Raw genomic sequence first — 21848 nt, forward strand, 5'->3', positions numbered from 1 at the left:
CTAGGGTCAGGTCTGGGGTCAGGCCAGGGTCAGGTCTGGGGTCATGGTCCGATGCTGCTCACAGTGATTGTAACATTCTTCAGAAGTCTCTCATCTCCGTTCAACCCCCGACCTGAGTTTTACATTCTAGTCCCTAATACATCTAGGTTAGCTTTCCTTTTAAAATGGGATATATTGGGGGGAAGGTTAAATACCTCAGTGGTAGAGCATGTGCTTAGTATGCACAAAGTCCTGGGTTCAATCCCCAGTACCTCTATGAAAAAAAATTAATCAAATGGGATGTATTACCAATATAATATAAAAGTAATTTCCCAACATCTTTGAGTCAAATTAGCCCTCCAAAAAACCCTTGACTCTGGGGGCCCCCTGCTCACCCAGTTTGAGAAGAAGGGGTGCAGGCAATTTGCTTTCACTGCAGCAATGCCACAGTCCTCACTCTGGTCTCCGTGCTGCAGCCGCCAGCCCTCTTAACGACCAGGAGACGTGCTGCCTCTGTTCACTCATTCACCTGGTATTTCTGAAGGCTGATCGTGTGCAGGACGTTGCCCTCTCTCATGACATCCACAAGGAGCAGAGTAACAGTAGCAGCTCTAAACGCACACGTTATCTCAATCAGTACTTGCAATGACCCTATGAGGTAGGTACTGTTATTATTAAACCCATTTTACAGATGGGGAAACTGAAACTCAGAGAGATTAGGTAAAGTGACCAAGGCCACCCTGCAAGGGGCAGAGCCAGGATTAAGATGCAGGCAGTCTGACCCCAAGCCTGCCCTTTTACCTCCTCTACTGTGCACACTGCGCAGCTGGGGTAAGAAGCCTTAAGCACTGGGATAAGGGGCAAGAGCCCTGGGAGGCAGAAAACCTCAGCTCAGCTGTGATCTTGGGCCAATCACCCTCCTTTCCTGATCCTAGAATCTCCCCTGGCCCCCCTCCCTGCCCTGTTCTACTCTGAGATATTTAGGCTATTTAATGATTTTGTTGTTGTTGTTGGGGGGGAGGTAATTAGGTTTATTTATTGTTTTTCTAAAATGGGGTACTGGGGATTGAACCCAGGAGTTCAATCAAGCACTCTACCATTAAGCTATACTTTCCCCCCCATTTAGGCTATTTACATAGCGGAGGGTGCAGCCCACAGGGTGTGACCAGTAGCACTGGGAAGGGACATTTCACTTGGTTCCCTGGAGATGCTGACTCCCACAATGTGCCAGGACCTTATTCATTCAACTCCCACCACGGTCAAGCAGACCCATTTCATAGATGAGGAAACTGAGTCTCTCAGAGATTAAATAATTTGTTGTTAGTTCAGTGGCTTAACCTGGTAACGACTGACTCCTTGCTCATTTCACTCATAATAGCTCTCATTTACTGAGCAATTATTAGGTGCCAGACACTGGGCTAAACATTTGAATCTTCAAAACAACCTCCTAATATTATTATTACCAGTGAAGTCCCAGGCTCCCCATCTGTAATCTCTAACCTGGGAATAATCATAGCACCATACTGGACGTTGTTGTAGGTGGTTGGGTAAGTTGCTCAAGGTCACACAGCTACAAGGTAGCTGAACAGGATTTGAAGCCAGATCTGTTGGGTTCAACAAAATCATGGTGAAGAAACATTACTCTTTGCTGCCCAAGCACGGGCTCCCTGGAGTGGCAATAGGAAAGCCAGCTTTTGATTCATAGGGACAATGGTAATAGGTCTCAGGAAAAATCCATCTCTCCGAGAGAAAGTAGTAAAAAGCAAGCAAACAAACAAAAAAGCCTAAAAGGAGGGGAGATTAGGAACTGGTTAAACCGGTGTTCCCAACATTGCCTGTATCCAGGTGAATATCAGGATAATTTCAGGGGATACACAGATACACTTCTTATTTTGTGATTTATTTTAAAGTGATAAATGTAACTAGCGCATTTGTGATTCCGTGGATATTACTCCTAAATAAAAGTGGTTAACTGATTTTTAAAATGAAGTAAGAAGCATCCATAAGGTGTGTACACCGTTCAGACGTTCTGTCACACTCTGAAATAAGTAGCAGCAGGTCATCTGGTTCTCGCCTCACACATGTCCAGGACCCGACCTCTTCTCCCCAAGCCCATTAGACTCTTTGAGCTCAGGAACTTCTGCGTTCTGTTTACTGCACAATCCTTAGTCCCTAGAACGTGGCCCGGGGCCCAAAGGGAGCTCAAAGAGTATGTGTCGAATGAATGAATACAAAGTTCCATTCATGTATGTGGGCACTTTCCAAGAGAGAGAGGGTCCACAGCATTCATCAAAGTCTCAGGATTGTCTACCACTGAAGGGTGCCCCAGCTCCCCCATTTGGGGCCATGTTGGCCAAGTAAGTTGCCCCTTCTAAAGGGGCAGACAGTACCAATTAGCCAGTTGGACTGAGAGTTAATAAGTGAGGCCTTGGTTTACCCATTAGTTTTCCGTGAAGTGGGTTAGGATGAATGTCTTCCTGTCAATCCATCTGACCACAGCAAGAGGTGGCCCAGACTCCCTCTGGGACCTCTCCGTTCATAAGCAGGGCCCCCTACAGCCCGCCTCTTCCCACCACCAAGAAGCAACCTCTGCCTTGTATGGTTCCTGCTGTTTCATACTTTGTTTCTTCCCAGCTAATGTGGAAACTTCCCAAAGGCAAAAGACCATGTTTTCTTTTGTAGGACCAGATATTAAGAAGATGAATATTCATCTCTTAATATCTCAATATCTTAATATTAATATCTTAATATCTTAATCTCAAGCAGCCCTGGGTTAAAGTCCCAACTCAGCCACTTGTTGGCTGTGTGATCAAAGAGGAATTACTTCACCTCTCTGTTTCCTTCTCTAAAAGAGTGGATCTTGTAAGAATAAGAACTTCATTGTGTTTTGGGGGGGATTTGCTGAAATAGTGCATGTTGGGTATAGGATGATGATGAGCATGGAGCTTGGTGGAGCAAGAGATTTTAATTTAACCGTGTCAATATTAAGTGCCCACCAAGTGACAGTTGTTATGCTAGGGACTGGGGAGAAGAAATGGGGGTGGGTGCTCTTATGTAAATTAGCTTATATATATTTGATGGTATCTGACTCTAGTCGCTGAGTGGGGCTGTGGGTGGCCACACTCACCATCTCTTACTATCTCTACCCACGTGGGGCTTACATTCCAGAGGCAGAGGAGAACAGATACAGGACTGCATAGTTTACGAATTGTGAGAAGCACTGTAGAGGGGAAGCACCCAGGGGCTTTGGGGGAATACCAGAATAATGGGGAGGGGGCAGCTTTGAATCTGAAGGGTTAGAGTTACTTCCTGGTGAGTTACTTGGTGAGTGACCTGGCTGTGGAGACCTGAGGAGCAGCGGCTGGGGCACCACTTTTCTCCTCTTCTGCACCCCCAGGGGATTGGAGCTTTTTCTCCAGAGGGGCAGTTTAGGAGGGTGCCCTTAGGCTGAAGCTCCGAGGCCCTGCCCTCTGGGCACTGCCACACACACCCTCTAGTGGTCACAAGGCAGGCAGGCGCGAGGCTGGACGGGCCCAGGGAATCCAAGGACAGTGGTACTGATTGTCACCATTTTCCCCTTTCTGATAGGATCTCCATTGAGACACAGTCTTCCTGGAATGAGGGATGACTCTGGGACCTCAGGTCATTTAATTTTGGTAACCATCTTGAGCCTGATTCCTATTCCCATTTTACAGATGAGAACTCCGAGGCTTATAGAGCTGAGGGGGATTTAAGTTGGGTCAGTACTGAACTCAAGCTTATCAGACTCTGGTTTCCAGGCATCCATCCAGCTGGCACCTAATGGGACCCCACTCACCATGCCACATCTCTGGGTGACCAAGAGCAGAAGGCAAACTTTGTCTGAATCACTGTCCAGGGAAGAAGGCAGCTCTCCCCAGGAAGGCTACTGTTTCAGTCTCCGCTTGGCTTGAGGCGCCAAGCCCAGACCTGACATCCCTCAGGGTGCTCCCCCAGGAACCCTGCAGAAAAGGATGCCCTCGTACCTGAACCTCAGGGAGGTATCAGGGACAGAGAGGGAAGGAGCCACAGTTCACAGATTTGCCTCCAGGGGTAGATGCTAAGCACTGGTGGAAGCCCTGAGGGGTAACCCATCTGCCTGCAGTCTTCCCTTTCTCTTTGCTTCCCATCTCTCTCTCTCACACACACACACACACACTCCTTCCCCTTAGCCAAGCTGGCTGGGTGCAAATCCAACCTCTGCCACTAACTACAATCTTGTACAATTTACTTAAGGTCTTTGTGCTTCAGTGTCCTCAACTGTAAACTAGTGGTTATCAACCATGCCTACCCCAGAAGTGTTTTTATATGGAGTCTGGGGCCTCACGGCGTAACACTTTGATTAAGCAGGTCCAAGGGACCACATTTGGAAAAACCATTGTCCTAAAGAGTGTGCTTGGGCAATGCAGACCCACTCAGCTTTCCAGCTTTTGGGATGAGCGCACATACTGGTTTCTGCCTCTCTGGTTTTAGCATCTTAGCACTTTCAAGACTATCTTCATTTCAGTGGCAAATTAAATGAGCGGGTTTCCGTTCCTCAGTTTCCTCATCTGTAAAATGGAGATAATAGTACCTATCAGGGTTGTTGTGGAATGACTGAAACCGCTGTAATGCTTGGAGCGTTGCCTCCCCCACAGTAAGCGCAAGCTATTATTGAAATTCGCAGATACTCTGATGAATGAAAATACTTTACATTACATTGAGTTTCTCCTTGTATTTTTTTAAGAGGCAAAGAAAGTTTCATAGCTACACTGCTACAGGCAACAGCAGGCTACGTAGAAGTGCCTGTGTGAGCCTCTTCTTGCATTTCAAGATGAATTTCCCCCGGGGCGAGAAGTGAACGAAAAGGGGCCACAACAGGGGCTTCTCGGGTGCAGGTCTGTTGTCCTCTACGTATTGGTTACACAGGTGTTTCGTTCACTTGTGGAAATCCACCCTGCTTGCGAACTGTCCACATACAATGCACTATCTCCAAGGATCTTCATGGTTTTCTGAAGAACGCAGGTCAGGCATCATCATCCCCGTTTTTTAAACAAGAAACTGAGCCCAAGGCAGCTGTTTTGATTTGGCCAAAGCCGTAGGGGATGGAGGTTGGGAAGCTTCTCAGTCGGGCCCTCCACTAGGGAGAATAACCGCCGCTCCCGGAGGGAGAGGAGACAACAGTACCTGGCTCCAGGTAAAGCTCAGCAAAGGGTTCTGAGTCCTCTCTTGCAAACACCGCCCTTCCCCCAGCGCACACACAACTCGGGCCCGCCTGGGGAACTCGCACCACCGCAGGCTCACAAGGCCAGCGCCACACGTGGGAACCCCCGAGGGAGACCCGCGCGCCGGCGTCCCCTCGGCCCCGCGGGGGAATGGCGCCCAGCCCCGGGCCAATGAGGGTAGCGGAATTTCTTTCATTCAGTGCGGGGCCGGGATCTTGCCCGGAAAGGGGCGGGGCGCCGCGCCGGGGGCGGGGCCGCCGCGCGCCGAGGAGAGGGCGGTGCCCGCCCCTTGGCCCGGCCAATCGGCGCCGCGCCCGGTGGGGGAGGGGGGACCAGGCCTTTTTTCCCTCCGCGCGGGGCCAATCCCGACTTTACAAGCTTGAACTTTTGCCACCCTCGGACGAGCGAGCGCGCCCGAGGAGGTACCCCGCCGCGCCGGCTCCAGGGGCAAGAGCGGCCTTAACCCTTCCCGTGCCGGGCGGCCGGCTGCTGCCGACGCGCCCTCACCATCTCGCCCCGGATCAGGCGGGACCTAGTCCCCTAACCCACCCTCATTTCCTTGGTGAAATGTCGTTGGTGAAGTCACGAGCCCTATGCATATCCCCTCTTCGTGATGCAGAGAATAAACTGGGAAAGGTAAAGGGGTGGAGGAATCACCAGGCCTCGAGGGGGCCCGGGACTGCTGGCGGCCTGCCTAGCTCCGGGGAAGAGAGACTTGGCGATCGAGAGAAGGCATTCCCCGCCTATTCCCCACCCTCTGCAACTTTCTACCTCGGGCAAGCCTGGAGTCCCCATGCACGAGGCATCTCACTCCCCTAGCTGGCTCAGATAACCGACCCCTGACTTTGCGCAGGGGGTGTGGAAACCTCGTGCTATCATGGAAGACCCCGGTGCCCCAACAAATCTGCAGCCCCTTGCTCCCAAGAGACGCAAGCCAGGAAGGCACACACGCACACCCACTTTTACTAGCTTTCTCTGGAATGGGGGTTTGTACCAACCCCGAAGTGCAGTGTGTTTGTAAGTTTGTGCACAAGCCAAGGAGAGGCACAGCACCCCGCTTGCGTCCGAGTCTCAGTGGGTCCGCCGAGCCCTCGCGCCGCCCGCCCGTGGTTTGTGTGTGTATGTGTGTTCGCTAGCATCTGTGCCCGCGGCGCACGCGAACCAGAGAGCGGGCCGTGGGCGCTGTCAGGCCCATGGCGGGGGTGGGGTGCCGGGGCGAGCATGGGGCGGGGGCCCGGGCTTGGCCCGCCCCGGGAGCCGGCCCCTTGGAGCCTCGGGCCCTGCAATGGGACGTGTTCTCCTTTAAGAGTTAAGAAACTTGAAACCTTGTTTGCGCAACAATCAGCGCCGCGGAGCCGCCAAAGTGTCTAGACTGGCATATGATGGGAGGCAGCCAATGACTCCGCGGCGCTCCTCCGGGGGCCCTCAGTGTGCGTTTGAGGAGAACAAAAAAGAGAGAGAGAGAGAGCAGAGCGGGGGAGCGAGCGAGGGAGCCGAGCCGAGAGAAAGAGCCGCCGGGCGCTGCCTCGCCAGACCTCGCAGGGACCGCGGGGCCACCAGGAGGCACTTTTTGGGGAGGGGGGAGGGGGGCGACCTCTGCAGCCGCAGCGTCCGGGGCGTCCTCGGGCTGCGACCTCTGCCTCGGTGGATTGCATTTTTAATTAAGGATTCCCAGCAGCTCTTTGGGATTTTTACAGTTTCCACTCATGTGTTGACACCCGCGATCAGGAGAAATTCGCTCCAAGTGCATCTAGCGCCTGGGACCTGAGACGGAGTTGGCCTTCCGTGCATGCAATTCCAGGGATTTTGGTTTAGTTTTGGGTTTCTTTTTCTTGCTTTCTTTTTTTTTTTTTCTTTTTGCAGAGAGTAAGAAGGAAGCCAAGTGTATCAACAAGCCTGCCTTTCGGATCCTGCAGGAGAAGCCCATGTAGTGAAGCGCCTGGGTTTTAAAGGCAGGGCTTCCTAGACACATTTGAGGGGTTCGGCGCGAGCGCTTTGTGCTCATGGACCAGCCGCGCAACTTTTGAAGGCTCGCCGGCCCATGCGGGGTCTCTCTGGTGGCGCGCCGCCTGCCGTCTCTCTAAAGCGCCCGGGCTGGAGTTGCTGAGCCGCCCGGCCGCCGGGGTCCATGTAGCCGCGGGCCGGGCGCGGACTGCGGCTCAGCGTGCGCGCATTCCCCGCCGTCCCGCCCCGGCGATCTCCCTCATGTTGCAGCCCTGCGGCGCCCCTTCGACGACAGGCTGTGCGTGGTCTGCACGGCGCCCGGCGGCAGAGCTTCATGTGGGGCTGCGGCCCGTGCAGCCGGCGCCTCGCTGAGGGAACGGACCCCCGGTAACCGGAGACCGCCTCCCCCCCCACCCCCGGCGCCAAAGGATATCGTATGTTCAGGTCCAAACGCGCGGGGCTCGTGCGGCGACTTTGGCGAAGTCGTGTGGTCCCCGACCGGGAGGAAGGCGGCGGCAGCGGCGGCGGCGGCGGCGGCGGCGGCGACGAGGATGGGAGCGTGGGCAGCCGAGCTGAGCCGGCCCCGCGGGCACGAGAAGGCGGAGGCTGCGGCCGCCCCGAGGTCCGTCCGATAGCCCTGCGGCGGCCCCGGGACGCGGTGGGACAGCGAGGCGCCCAGGGCGCGGGGAGGCGCCGGCGCGCAGGGGGCCCCCCGAGGCCCTTGTCGGAGCCGGGGGCCGGCGCTGGGGGCTCCCCGCTGGACGTGGCGGAGCCTGGAGGCCGGGGCTGGCTGCCCGAAAGTGACTGCGAGACGGTGACCTGCTGTCTCTTCTCCGAGCGGGACGCCGCCGGCGCGCCCCGGGACGCCGGCGACCCTCTGGCCGGGGCGGCCCTGGAGCCGGAGGGCGGCGGGCGGAGTCGCGAAGCCCGCTCGCGGCTGCTGCTGCTCGAGCAGGAACTCAAGACGGTCACGTACTCGCTGCTGAAGCGGCTCAAGGAGCGCTCGCTGGACACGCTGTTGGAGGCGGTGGAGTCCCGCGGCGGCGTGCCGGGCGGCTGCGTGCTGGTGCCGCGCGCTGACCTCCGCCTGGGCGGCCAGCCCGCGCCGCCGCAGCTGCTGCTCGGCCGCCTCTTCCGCTGGCCCGACCTGCAGCACGCCGTGGAGCTCAAGCCCCTGTGCGGCTGCCACAGCTTCGCCGCCGCCGCCGACGGCCCCACCGTGTGCTGCAATCCCTACCACTTCAGCCGGCTCTGCGGGCCAGGTGAAAGCGCCGCGCCCGGCGGGGTCCCGGGCTTCCCCTCCAGTCCCCTGCCCTGGGCTTCTCTCTCTTGGGGACACCTCGGGCGGGCGGAACTGCGGGTGCTCTCCCGCGTGCTCTCCCAGGTGCCCCTGAAGCGTGAGAGCGCCTTACCCTGGCAGAAAAGCCGACGAATGGGTATGTGGGTGCACACATCAAACGGCAACTTCATCCTAAGGCTCCGGCAGACTCAGAAGGGAGATTTCTCTGTGCAGCTTCAGACACCTGAAGCAGGCTCCAACTTCTTAGACCGTGGAAGGAGCGGTCAGGTCTAGGAGAAGTCAAAGACAGGAGTGCTACCCCCCTACTCCCAGCCCATTTAGCATTTGTGTGCACGTACCTATACCTACGGAATACTTTGTTGTATCGAGGCAGATGTAAGTTGTGAAATTGCAGACAATTCATGGCTAGAGTCAAAAGTGTCGTAAATGGTCTCACTTGTTCCTTTCTATACTTCGGAGCAAAGTTTTTGCAGGGTAACCCCTCTCAGAGTGGAGGCCACCTTCTTGTCCTGATTGCTGCTGGCATCCCGTGGGTGTCACCTGCCAGGGCTCTCTGTCATCATTTGCTATTCTGTGCCCAGCTTTTGCAGAGGATTGAGGGTCCTGGAGGTGTCTGAGTAGGCAAAGAGGCCAGGTATTTTATTACCTCTGAGAACTGCCCCCCTTCTTTGTTCTCTTCCTGGGATTTCCTGCACACACACCCTCTTCCCAGCCCTGCTTACCTGAGTAGGCCCTGGGTGCCGAAGCAGAGGTGAGGACAGGTGGAGACTCCTGGTAGGCCGGAAGCTCGCACTCCCCCCACCCCACCCTGCACTGCAGAGATCATGCATTTTAGCCTGTAGCATCTTCTGGATATGTGCATCTTGGGTGGCACTGGGGGTTCCCCAGGGGTGGGACTGCCAGGGGGCTATAGCTATTGGGCCTGGGCAGGTTCTCAGTGCCTCCAGTCTGGCCCCTCAGGAGGGGGTCAGCACCCAGCCTGGGGGCACATAAGAGGGTCTGATCACCAGGTCTCCTGACTCCCAGTGTGGAAGGGGAGGATGGGGCTAGGAGCATGGATTTATCCCGGGTGTCTTGTTTGTGTCTGAGGTGGTGGTGGCTGGAGAGGGAGGACGATGCCTCAGTGATGGTTCCTGAAGAGAGAGCACTGATGAGGGGTGGGAGGATGAGGAGGGGGCAGCACTGACCTGGCTGCCCTGCTCCAGACATGGTCCCTTCAGGCCTGATTCAGGGGCTTTGGGCTGTCCCTGACCTGTGGCTCACTGCCGGCCCTCTGTGCCTCTTGTTGCTCTTTCTGACAGCTTCCCCTGGAAGTGGCTTTCTCCCCTCTTCCACGCTGGCTCCTCCCTGCCTCTGGGGAAGAGAACCCTACTTGTGGTTGCTCTGTCCCTAGTTCTTTATCCTAGTGGGAGAGAATAGGTGGGGCCCCCGTCTGCTCTCCTAGAGGGCCCCACCGGGCATTTTCTCTCTCACCGCATCTGTCTGACAGCAATTGTTTGCTGAGCACTTACTCTGTGCCCGGCACTATGCTGGGTGCTGTAGCAGGGAGAGGGGACATACGAGTAGGATCAGTGTCCTCGAGAAACAGAATCTTCGGGTGGGGGTTGAGGGAGAGATGGGGCAGTGATGGGGGGAGGAAGGGCCTGGCCAGTGGGGATGAACTCTGAGAGCGCTGTGGGGTGTGCATGTAACAGGAGCACCGCCCAGAGCCTCATAGCTCTAACCTGGAACACGGCCTTGGAGGATGGATGCATAAGAGGAGGTGGGTGTCGAGGGGGAGGAGGAGAGGGCCGGCTGAGCATCAAGGTGCCAGGCAAGCTCAGGTGTGTGGGCGGGAAGGGGTGGTGACAAAAAATTGGAGAAAACAGAGAGGACCCACCGCTGCCCCTCCTCCTTGGATAAGTCATTTTGGGCCTTGGTTTGAGTTTGGTGGACTTGGGCAGGTTTCAGTTAAAGGGCACACTGCACTGGAATGGTTCTTACCCAAAGACCTGGTCCTAGGCTCTGCCCTGCCAGTAACGACAACTTGACCTTGGAGGAGTAACCTCGTCACTGAGTCTCCCTGTGGGTCAGTGCGGGTGGCTCTAGAAACATTCTCCACATCTAATTCTAGACTAAGCATTGGCATTCGCCTCCCCTGCTCCTCCCAGAAGGAGGCGCTATTGCAGGCGCTGGGTTTATTCTGCCTCTTCACTAGCTCAGGGCTCCCCCTGTCCCCCATTCAAGCCACCTGAGGGCACTTGGGAGGACTGATGGTCTGGGAAGAGTTTCGGGTAGGCGCTAGGTTGACCCTCTTGCTTCATCCCCTGCCTGATGGTTTGGGCCGCCAGGACTGAGAACTAGGGGAGCCGTTTGCTGCCCACCCCACCCCTGCCTCCTGGCCGCCAGCCTGGCTCCCGGAGCTGGGCGGGTGCATAGCTGGAGCTCAGCCGTGCGCGTCCTGATAAGGAGACCGCTCCTTCCAGGGCTCTGGGGGAAGAGGGCTGGGGCACCAGGGTAGGCAGACAGGCAGACAGACCCACATACAGAGCAGGCATGCATCTCGTTGGAACACCCAGCAGGCCAACTGAGGGACACCCACCTGGCACTCTGGCCTCCCCAGGGATCCCTAGTGCCAGGAGGCCCTTTTCTCGGCAGTTCAGTCCCTTGCTGGTTGGAGCAAACCCTGCTCCATCCTTCAGCTTGCTTTGGGGCTAGTCCCCTTCTTTAAGCCTCCGTCCCCATCTGTAAAGCAGGGGGGTGAACAGAATTCCTGGAGGTCTGATGTGCAGATTCCAGGTGACACAGGCCTGCCCTCTCCCCCATGCTTGTCTCAGAAAGTGTGGTCCCCTGTGCCCAGCTCTGCCCCGGGGCCTCCCGCTCCCGTGGGAGTCAGGCCTTAGCTCTCCCTCCCTCTTGTGTGTCTTTCTGTCAGTTCACTGAGCTCGGTGCCTATGTGGACGGAAATGTGGAGAAATACTTTAATCACAGTTCTAACCTGTGTTTATAGAGCTCCTTTCTCCTGAAAGTATCCATTAACTTTGGAATAAATCTCCTGCTCTTTGCTTCACCACTTTTTTTTTTCTGTAATTATATTCAGTAGATTACTATTATCCAAATTGCGCCAGGGAGAGAGAGACAGAGCTAGAGAGAGAACTTCTAAATGACTGAAGGAGGCCGCCTAGGAAAACACAGGGTTCCCAGGCCAGGACTATAGGAATTAGAATGGGCTAGAAAGTTTTCCTTTTATTTGGCCTGGCATTATCCCTTTGAAATGAGATCAATTTCAAGTTGGGCTTCCAAGCCCCCGCCCCGCCCCTTTGGCGGCCTCTCGGCCTGCCCGCCCTGCTCCTCCGAGCTCCTCCTTGGAGGTGAGGAAGGGGTGATAATGTGCAGTTTGCCTCTTGCTGGCGCCAGCCGGCCGCGCTGTTTATCTGGCTGCCGGGGGAATCTGGGCAATTAGGCTCCGCCGGCCTTAAAGCGCCAGGAGCTTCTTTTCTGTGCCTCCCACCCCAGGGCTTGGGGTTGAGCCTTCAGGTTCTAGGGGGTGGAGAGGACAGGCACTCGGGAGACCACCCCTTGGGAGGATGGAAACTGGGAGGCTCAGGAAGGCGTGTGGATCTTTCCTAAGCAAGATGCTAGGCTGTGCAGATGGGAGTAGAAGGTAATGTCTCGAATTGAAACTTGACCAGGCACTGGGAGAGGCTGTGAACTCTTCTGGCTTTAGATCTAGGGTCTAGATCCCAGAAGGCTAAGTACCCCCTGGGGGCTGACCAGAGGCATGTCTGGGCTGAGCTGAGTTGGGCCGAGCGCTAGCCTTCTGGTACACTTGGCCCCTGGCTGACTGCTCTCCCTTCTGAAGGGAATTGGAGGAGATTCCTGAAGTTGATGCCTGAGGCTGGACGTCTGAGGGGGCTGGAGTTTCTGATCTGTCTCCCCCCCCTCCCTCCTTCCCTCCCTCCTGCCTGTGATCATTTCTTTCCAGGGGCTCTAAGAGGTCTCCCCTTAAAGTTTAGACCACGTAAGTTGTCATTTAGAAATTAACACAACTTTTGCGAGTACTAAGATAGCTTCTAAGAGGGCAGGAGACAGAGGGCCTGGAGGTAGCTTACACTTTCTTTTCTGATCGTTTGTCCCACCTGAGTTAATGTCCTGGGGCTCAGATCCATGGTGGGGTGGTGTGTTAGAGTGAAAAGAGGGGTACCAGTTAAAGGTTGCTTGGTATTGTTCATAGTAACGTTATTCCTAAGAGCCAAAAAGTGAGAACAACCTGAATGTCCATTAGCTGATGGAGGAATAAACAGAATGTGGACCATCATTCAGCCATAAACAATGAGGAAGTTACCATAGGAGCTATAGCAAGGATGAGCCTGGAAACTAGTACGCTGAGTAAAGGAAGCCAGGCACAAAAGGCCTCATGCTATATGCATCCATTTGTGTGAAATATCCTGGAGAGGCAAATCCCCAGGGATAGAAAGTAGATTTGTGGTTGCCTGGGATGTGGGCATCTGGGGGGATAGGGACTGACTGCTCATGGGGACAGGGTTTCTTTTGGGGTGATGAAACCATTCTGTAATTAGATGGGGGTGCTGGTCTCACAACTCTGAATGTTCCATGAACCACTGCACAGTGCACTTTAAAAGTCAATCTTAGAGCATGTGAATGATAACTATTTTTTTTAAAAACAGGGGTTTTTTTGGTGTTGATCCTCATCTGGACTCCCTCTTTGTTTAGTTGAAGTAGAATGACGTCTCTTCCCTTCCTGTGTGGCCTTGGGCGGGCCCTTTACCTGGCTGGACCCCAGCTGCCCCATCAGTTAAAAAAGCAGTTGAGTAAGTTAGTGATGAGTTTGTAGTCTCTACAGTTGTTACACAGTTCTGTGCAAGTCATTTTCCTGGAGTGAAGAGTGGGGGCGGGGAGGGTACGTAAGATCCCTCCTGAAAGCGTTGCTCGTTCTCACTGGCTGAGGGGTGACGTCTCAAGTCTGTGGATCTCACTTTTGGTCTCACTCATGCACTAGAACCCCCCAGCCCAGGGGTGGCCATGGTTGATGGGTGTCATAACTCAAGGCGCAGGGGGCTCCTGTCGGGGGGATCTTAAGGGCCTCCCCTCCCCCCATTCCGGTCCCAGGTAAGCAGCCTCTGGAAGAGATGCTGGGGTCGATTACAGTGGCTTAACTCCAGCCACCACAGCCCATGGCTGCCAAGTTTCACTTTTGGGGACAGATCTGGGGGCAGATGTCCAGAGTTCCCCACCATGTGTGGCCTGGGCCTCAGCCAGTCATGTTTGCAAAAGGAACCCTGACACAGGAGTTGCAGGCCTTCTGATAAGTCAGGGGTCGTGGAAAGGGCATGAGGCTGGTGGTCAGGAGACCTGGCCCCTGGTTCTGGCTCTGCACCAGCTCCCTGTCCGGCCCTGAGGGAGTCACTTCTACTGTTCAGGCCTCAGTCTTCTCCTCTGTACAGTGGGAGCACTGGCCTCAATTCTCTTTCCTCATGGAGCTCTAGCCCTACCTGTGTTTTGACTCTTGTCCTGGGAGTCTGGTCCTCACTCAAGTCTGGTCTCTAACCCCTCCAAGGCTGGTGGTGGATAAGGGGGCTCCTATTGAAGGCAGATGGCCCCCTCGTTGAGTCTTGTTTGAGGTCTCCCTTGGGCCACCCCTTTGGGCCCCCAGGTCCTCTTTGTCCACCGATGCCCCCAACTTTACCTTCATTCTCATCACCATGATCTTTGTCTGCATATGTTTACCGAACACTTTCTGTGCATGTGATGTACTGGACCCAGCTGGAATGCAGGGGTGTAAGACAAGGTGGGTCTTGATTGCTTGTCTCACTGTGGTGGAGAGCAGAGCCAGGCCAGGGCTCAGATCCCCGCTCGACCAGGATTGGCTGGGGGGGGGGGGAGACACTGAGCAACTCAGTTTTCTCATCTGTAAAATGGGAATAATAATGGCCATCTTATTTATTTCTGAGAAAGGATGAAATAAAAGTTGGTGCCTGGTGAGCATAATTAACTACTCTGTACCTGAGGTCCAAAAGAGTGAAAAACAATGAAGGAAATTGAAGAGCCCCAGCACAGAGAGGGACACAGGGTAGGCATTCAGCAAATGTTTGCTTCGCTCCCAGTGGCTTCTCCGTGATTCATTTTCCTGCTCCCTAACTCTGGTCCACAAAAGATTCCCTGTTTCGAGCCCTCAGAGCCTTCACTTTGTTGAAGTCATTTCTAGCTGGAAGAGCCGGGGTGGGGAAGAGGTGAAGCTGCTTGCTCCTTCAACTAATTGTGCCTTATTATAATTGCGAAAAACACTTATTACCCCTTGTGTCATTCCTGATACCTGCCTAATAATAGTTATTACCACTTTACTACCACTGGGAGTTTGTTTTAGTTTGCGATTGGATGGTGTTTAGTTTCATTTACAGAAAATGAAGGGTCATTTCATTCATGCAAATTGTTACTTAGTTTAGCAAATTGTTACTTCCCAGAAAGCAAGAGGCTAAGGAATTCTTCTGAAGACAAAGTATATGTTTTTAAGGAGGAGTATTTTAGGCAAATGAAAGGAAACCCAAAGAAAAATACCATAGATGATAAAGAATCACAGAGGGTCTGAGCTGGAAGGGTAGTGTGTTCTGCTCTGCTCTTTACAGACAGGGAGACTGAGCCTGGCAGTGGCTGATTTAAGGTCTGCCATCTAGAAAATTGGGTTTGGCTTCCTGGGTTCCAACCAGTCCTGTCCTCCTCGCCCTGAAAGATGGTCTAATGCAGCTCGTTTGGAAACAAGCTTCTATGTCTCCGTGGGCCTCCGCACTCACACACAGTTCTGACTGGAGTTGCCAAATTTAGCAAATAAAAATACAGAAAGCCCAGTTAAATTTGAATTTCAGATAAACAGCACATAATTTTTTAGCATGAGTATGTCCCAAATACTGCATTGAGCATACTTACAGTAGAAATGTTTGCCATGTATTTCCAAAATTCAAATTTAACTGACCATCCTGTATTTTAGCAGGCCACTCTGACTCTGACTTTCCCTGTCCCTGTGTTTCTCTCATTATAATAATAATTATTGCTGTTTGAGGAGGTATTTTCCTGCACTAGCAAGAGCTCTGTGACCCTAAGCATTTAACGTACATTGTTTTCTTTTGCCCTCCTGGCAAATCTGGGAGTTCCATATGGTTATTGTTCCCATTTTAGACTTGAGGAAATAGGCTCAGAGAGGTGAAGTAACTTGCCTGAGGTCACACAGCCAAAGGTGACAGAATAGGGATTGAGCCCAGGTCTGTACTCCAAGTCTGTGGCCCTTCCTGTGGGCAGTGCTGTTCCGGGGGACGTGGGCAGCAGGGGTGCTGGTTTCCTGGGAGCTGGGTTAATTATTTGAAGAAACCCATCATCCAGAGCACGTTAGAACCCAGATGTGTGAACTCTTGCATCCCAGCAGTGACGTGTTTGTCTCCTGTCTTCCAGAATCACCGCCACCCCCCTACTCTCGGCTGTCTCCTCGCGACGAGTACAAGCCACTGGGTAAGTGTGTCCTCCTTCTGACCCTTGGGGAGGTGCACCCATCCCCAGCACCCCCCAGCACCCCACCTCAGTGTCAGAGGGCTGGAGAGGGAGGGAAAGGGGAATGCCAGCTTGGCTGCCTTTGAAATGGGGTGAAGTTTTACAAACACACCCTGAGTTGGGCTAGAGCAGGCCCTGCCTCAGCGCAGGCTATTTACATCTTGAAATTCCTCGCTCATCATTAACCTCTCTGTGACCTTTAAACATGGGCCTGTAGGAGACGAATGGGTTTTGACTTCAGCATCTCGTTGGAGGTGGGTTGGTATTTCTGTCTCCTCCATCCCTCTCCCTTCCTCCCCAGCCTTAGTGGTTCTCCTTTAGTGTGGAATAACTAGCACTATGACAAATAGGTTGAGCTGGAAGTCGCTGTTTAGAGGAGCTGTATGTTTCCCCCACTTTTAAGCCCGGAAGTTCACCTGGGCAGAAACAACAGAATATTTAGAAAGCAAATGTCTTGGTACCCAAAGCCCCTGGCATGGGCGGTCCCCCTGGGTAGTCATGTCCTTGTCGCCAGGTCCCATTGAGTGTGTTTTCTGTAAAGCCTAGGGGCTAAATGAGCGGCTCATATCGTGGGGTAGATGCATGTGGTTTGAAAAGTGGGGATGGCTTGTTCCCTGGGTCTCCTGGCCCTTTCACTGGAGAATCTCAGTGGTGGGGGCGAGTCAGTGTGGCCTTAATAGTACCAGGAGAGCAACTCTGTGGCCCAGGCAGTTCCCGTGGGACTCAAGCTTTAGAAGTCAGATGGCGTGGCAGTGATGCTAACACATTCCACCAAGTGACCACAAAAAGTGGGTTTTGTTTGGTTTTTGGTAAAGGCCTCTTCCCGGTAGCGTGTGTCAGCATCGTCTGGGAGGTCACTTCTAAGTGTCACAGGCTCTCAGGCATCCAGTCCAGTTTTCTTTCCAGCCCCCTCCCCCCATGGAGTCCAAAGTGCCCCCCGGGTTCCTGCAGTCGTTTGTCCTCCTCAGTCTAGGAGGACAGAGGCTGTCCCATGACGGTGTGTGAGTCAGTGTCTTCACGAGGGCAACTTTCTCATTGTTTTTCCTGAACTATGGTCATCCCGTGGATGGAGGAGCTTTATTTAGCTCTCTGGGGGAACTGGGGAAGTCATCTGGTGGGACTCTGCCTCTTCATAGATGAGGACTCAGGAAGGACGTCCCAACTGCTGAGCAGAAAGGCTGAGGAGGAAGCCCAGAGCAGCCCCTGATCGGCTCAGCAGTGCCCCAACCTTCCCCACCAGGCCTGTCTCCCCATTTTCTAAGTTAACATAATTGCACTAGGTGCTTAGAAGATCCCTAACTCCATTAGAGAGGAAAAAAGAAAAAAAAATGTTCTTCGTAAATGTAGCACCTGAGTTTGAATGTCAAGCCTCATTGCCCTGAGGAATCGTGGGTCAGCTCATGATAAAGCCGCAAAAATCAGAACACCATCCAGCCGGGCAGAGTGACCATCTGGAACCCAACAGGTGTCCCAGTTATAAAATAACTGGGACAACCGAGACGGAGAAGGAGGAAGTGACACTTGCTCGTGGTCCTATAGCTCAGGGGTCTGCAAACGACAGCCCACCATTTGTGTTTGCATGGCTTGTGAGCTGAGAATGGATTTTTTTAAAATGGATTAAAAAAAAAAAAAAGACCCAAAAGCAGACTATTTCGTGACATGTGAAAATTATATGAAATTCAAATTTCAGTGTCTGTAAAGAAGTTCTGCTGGAACCCAGCCACGCTCACCCATTTCCGTGTTTGCTGTGGCTGCATCCACAGGACAGCGGCCGAGGGGCATTGCTGCAGGGGAGAGCATATGGCTCGCAAAGCGGGAAATATTCACCACGGGGCCCTTTGCAGACAAAGTCGTTGACCCCTGAGTTTGCCAACTGGTAGTGGAGGTGGGACTCGAAGCCCGGGCTCCAAATTCCGGATGGGGTTTCTCCTTAGGGCTCTGAGCGGGGGTCAGAGCAGTTCACCAAGAAACAGGGTTTAGCCTGGGATGTTGCCACTTAGTGGCAGCAAGACTCGGGGCCTGAACACTTTGGGAAGATTAGGAATTAAAAGCAAAATTCTTTTGAGAAGTTCCCACCCAGGCCTTGAGGTCACTATTATTATTATTATTTTTAAAGAGATTTTCCATCTCTCCTTACTTGCCTTCAAATGCATTTGACCAGCAGATAACTTTTGCATACCCTGGTAAATAGTCCGAGTTATTTTGTGTATTATTTTGTTTTCCTTGCATTGTTACTTTTTCATAAGCACAAAGTCAGTTCACTTCTAAGCCGCTCTGATCACATGAGACCAAAAAACAAAATAAAACTCAGAACCCCCAGTCAGCATCTGGCAAGTGGAAAACGAAAAAGAAAGAAAAAGGCCAAATTGGTTAATGTTTCAACTTCCCACTCCCCAAGCCATGTGGTAAAAGGAAAAAATTCCTACAGGATGGAATGGAATCCTAGCTAGCTAGGGCCTAGGCTGATGGTTTTTGTCCCAGGAATCCCCAGCTTAGAGCGGCCCTCCTGGAGCCAGGTGGGACCAAGCTGAGCCAGACCTGGGTTGTGTTGGGTGAGAAGATGAAAAATGCTCCAGGCCTCACAGAAAGAACATGCCTTCTGACTCCTGGACAGACCTGTCCCTTAACGGGGACAACGCCCCACTGCTGGTGGCAGAGGCACAGGCCCAGGAAAGACTTTCCAAGTCGGCCTGCCCCACGAGGCATTGGCTTATCCAGCGAGGAGCTCGGTGTTCAAGAGAAAATGTGCAGAAGCCTTTCCCTTCCCCATCTAAGTGCGCTGCAGACAGGGGAAAACAAAATAGCACATGCCATATGAAATGTTTGCAACTATTTAAATGACAACGAATGCCTTAAAACACACACGCGCGCGCGCGCGCGCGCACACACACACACACACACACACACACACACACACACACACACACACAGTCACACAGTCCAGGCATTGAAAGTTGCTCTGTGAGCAGGTTTGGATGTGAGGGAGTAGGGGAGGGGAGAGAGAAAAAAGTTAATCTGGGAGCAAATGCTTGAGCCCTTAATTAGAGGGGTGTAAGCGGGACAGAGTAAGGATGGCTGGTAACTTGTTAAAACAGTTTCCCCAGCTCCAGCGGGAGGAAGGAAGGAAGGAAGGGAGGAAGGAAGCAAGAAGGAACATCTTCAAGAATTTTAATGGTTGTAATTAAGTACAGCAACTATGAATTGTTTAGGGGCTTAATTTAACCTTACCCAAGGAGGCTCCAAGTTGTTACTTGCTCGGTCCCCTGAACTTGGGTTATTTCTGTGGTCAGAGCAATTGAAACTTTTTCAGGTGCCAGGGCTGCAGCCGTCAGCATTTTCCAGGAGAGTTCCAGGGTTGGCTGGCCTGGTCGTGTGTGATCGTGGGATGGGGAGTGGCAGCAGAAAGCTGTGAGGGGCACGCCGCCCTTTGCAAGTGCTTGCATGGTACATATGCATGCGCACACACACATACAGACATGCATGAGAAAGAAGAGAGGATCAGCCCACAGGCCGACTAAGTTCTCTTTCTCTTTCCCCCTGTAGATCTATCTGATTCCACATTGTCTTACACTGAAACGGAGGCCACCAACTCCCTCATCACGGCTCCAGGTGAATTCTCAGGTTGGCATTTCTCTTTTTCCTTGCATGCTGCCGTTGTGTTGGACTTTACAGGAGGGGGCTGGTGGCAGGGGCTTGACAGAGGTCCTTTTGATGACCGCCCCCCTCCTTTTCTTTTCCCTTGGCCTCCCACCCCTCAAGGAGAAGACTGCCAGTGTCTTCATCACTGGTGTCCTGAGGCTTAGGAACAGTCTGTAGGAATGAGACCTCAGGGTGAGAACTTTGCAGGAGCCTGTTGATCACGTGGTGACCAGTTGTCTCATGTGGAAATGCTAAAAACCCAGCAAAACTCTCCATCCCCATTTTTAACAAGGGATCCTCTTCTCCCGGCTACAGGGTGGTGGCGGCAAAATAGATGTGTTTGTTTACATTTATCTTCGTGGGTTTCTCCTTCTGTCCCCGCTCTGGGGAAGGACCGATGTGAAGGGTTAGAAGAGGGGGAGATGGAGTGGGTAGAATGAGTGCGGGGAAGGGGTCTAGCAAGCGAGGAATTTTCCAGAGGCTGCTGGTTTTCCTGTCCCTCCCTGAGCAGTGGATGCTGGGCTGGGAAGCAGAGAGGTCCTCCACCCGCTGCAGTTCAGAGTTAGCCATAGGGACCCCCCCCCTTACATTCTGAGGAATACCTAAATCACGCTTTCCTTAAGAAATGAGAGGTTGGTGGTGACCTTGGGGGCACTGAGGGCCAGGAGGGACTCAGGTGTCAAGGTCTTTGGGAGCTTGGTGGGCGGGGTGCACTGTGGGGACAGCTGGGGCTTGTGGCTTGGTTCCATGTTGCTTGTGGTGACAGCCCCTTGGGCTGGAGGTGCTTCCTGAGCCCTTGTGGCTGGATCTCTGTGAGAAGACCCCTGTCTGTTTCTGAACTGTCCTTCCCCGACCCTACACCCCTGTCATAATGGCAACAATAGTAATTGTAGCTATTTATTGAGTGTTTACTTTGGGCCACATCCTGTACTAGGTAGGGCCCAGGGTCACATCGTAGCAGAGCCATCTGCCGCTATGTCACTGTTTCGTCCCCCACTTCTCTGCAAGAGCTGAATGTGCCTCCGATGAACTTATTTTGCACGGAGTTCTGTCTGTCATTCGTGCTGTCTTTTCCCCGTGACTCTAAGGGTGTCGCGATGTTGGCTGCTCTCAGCTGTCTGGCCAATTCCTGTGGCCAGAGAGCCCTTCCCCATCCATTCCGTATTCCATCACAGCCACGGGAGATTACAAGAATATGTCTCTTTTGTAGACAGAGAAACAAGAAGCTGGAGCAGGAAGTGACTTGCCCAGGTCGGGGGCACAGTGGGGCTCATGGTACAGCTGGTACTGGGGTCCAGGTCTTCTTTGTCCCCTTGTGGCCTCTGGTGGCCCCTCTGATTGGGCCACTTTGTTTTCATCTCTGCTTTTTGGTCCTACTTGTTAAAAAAGTCTCTACTTTGGAAGACCTAGCCAGATGAACACAAGAAGTTAACGTTTTAATCCATTCTTTTTCCCCTGGGCCTATGTGGATGGGAGCCACAAATAATTTTGAAGCAAGAGGCTTAAAAGTATTTCTGACTACATGATTCTCTGTCCCTGCCCACCCTCAGAGCGGATTGAATTTAAATGGATTGCACTGGCGTCGGTTGTATGGACAGATGGGTAATTTTTCAACGTCCCCTCCGCCTTGTTACTGGTAGGAACCGTGTGCCGAGGTGCCTTACAGATTCATGGTCTCTTCTGATCTGTCACCCCAGGGCTGGCCTGACGGATGGCTCGGGCTGGAAGGAGCAGACCCCAGAGCACTTGCAGGAGGCCCCTCTGGTTCCCAGGAGAGAGCGCCCCCTGGAGGCCGGGAGGTCTCCGCGACCCTGAGGCTATTGGTTCGGGCTGCCCCTGGGGCCTGGTGGGCCTGTTTGGGATTCCCACCTGGTGATCTCCGTCCATCTTCGGCATGGGCCGCTGTGGCCCTTTACTGTGGATGGGGACTGTGCAGCTCTCATGAGAAAATCTGGCCTCCAGTGTTTAGAATTCCAAGGGGCTGAAGGAACTGGAGAGGAAGTCTGGGATTTCCTTGTGGGGGTTGATTTGTGTGAGCTGCAGGTGGTAGGCGAGTAGAGAATTCCCCCATTATGGTCCTCCAGGCCCCTCCCAAGGATGACGCGTGTCTCCTCCCGCTCTGGGGGGCTCACTGCTCAGCTCTTCCAGCTTCCTCGTGCTGTGGGGGAATCTCAGGACCCATGGGTTGGCACTGCCTCCGCCTCCTGGGAGCGCACAGACCTGGGGCT

The 21848-nt window shown here is 53.4% G+C and overlaps 1 protein-coding gene across 3 annotated transcripts in view; it reads left to right on the forward strand.

Moving 5' to 3' along the window:
* The first annotated feature begins 6517 nt into the window (after positions 1-6517).
* The window catches only part of SMAD6 (SMAD family member 6), a 74079-nt gene continuing 58748 nt past the window's right edge, over positions 6518-21848 (forward strand). The window contains exons 1-3 of one of the 3 annotated variants that reach the window (XM_064485493.1): positions 6518-8407; positions 15886-15942; positions 19525-19602. In XM_064485493.1, the coding sequence (XP_064341563.1) occupies positions 7582-8407; positions 15886-15942; positions 19525-19602 (961 nt within the window). In that variant the 5' untranslated portion in view covers positions 6518-7581. The remainder of the gene's footprint in view (positions 8408-15885; positions 15943-19524; positions 19603-21848) is intronic. The other 2 variants (XM_064485494.1, XM_010985119.3) reach the window with 2 other exon arrangements.

Source organism: Camelus dromedarius, chromosome 5 (genome assembly GCF_036321535.1).
Source record: "Camelus dromedarius isolate mCamDro1 chromosome 5, mCamDro1.pat, whole genome shotgun sequence".
NCBI lineage: Eukaryota > Metazoa > Chordata > Mammalia > Artiodactyla > Camelidae > Camelus > Camelus dromedarius.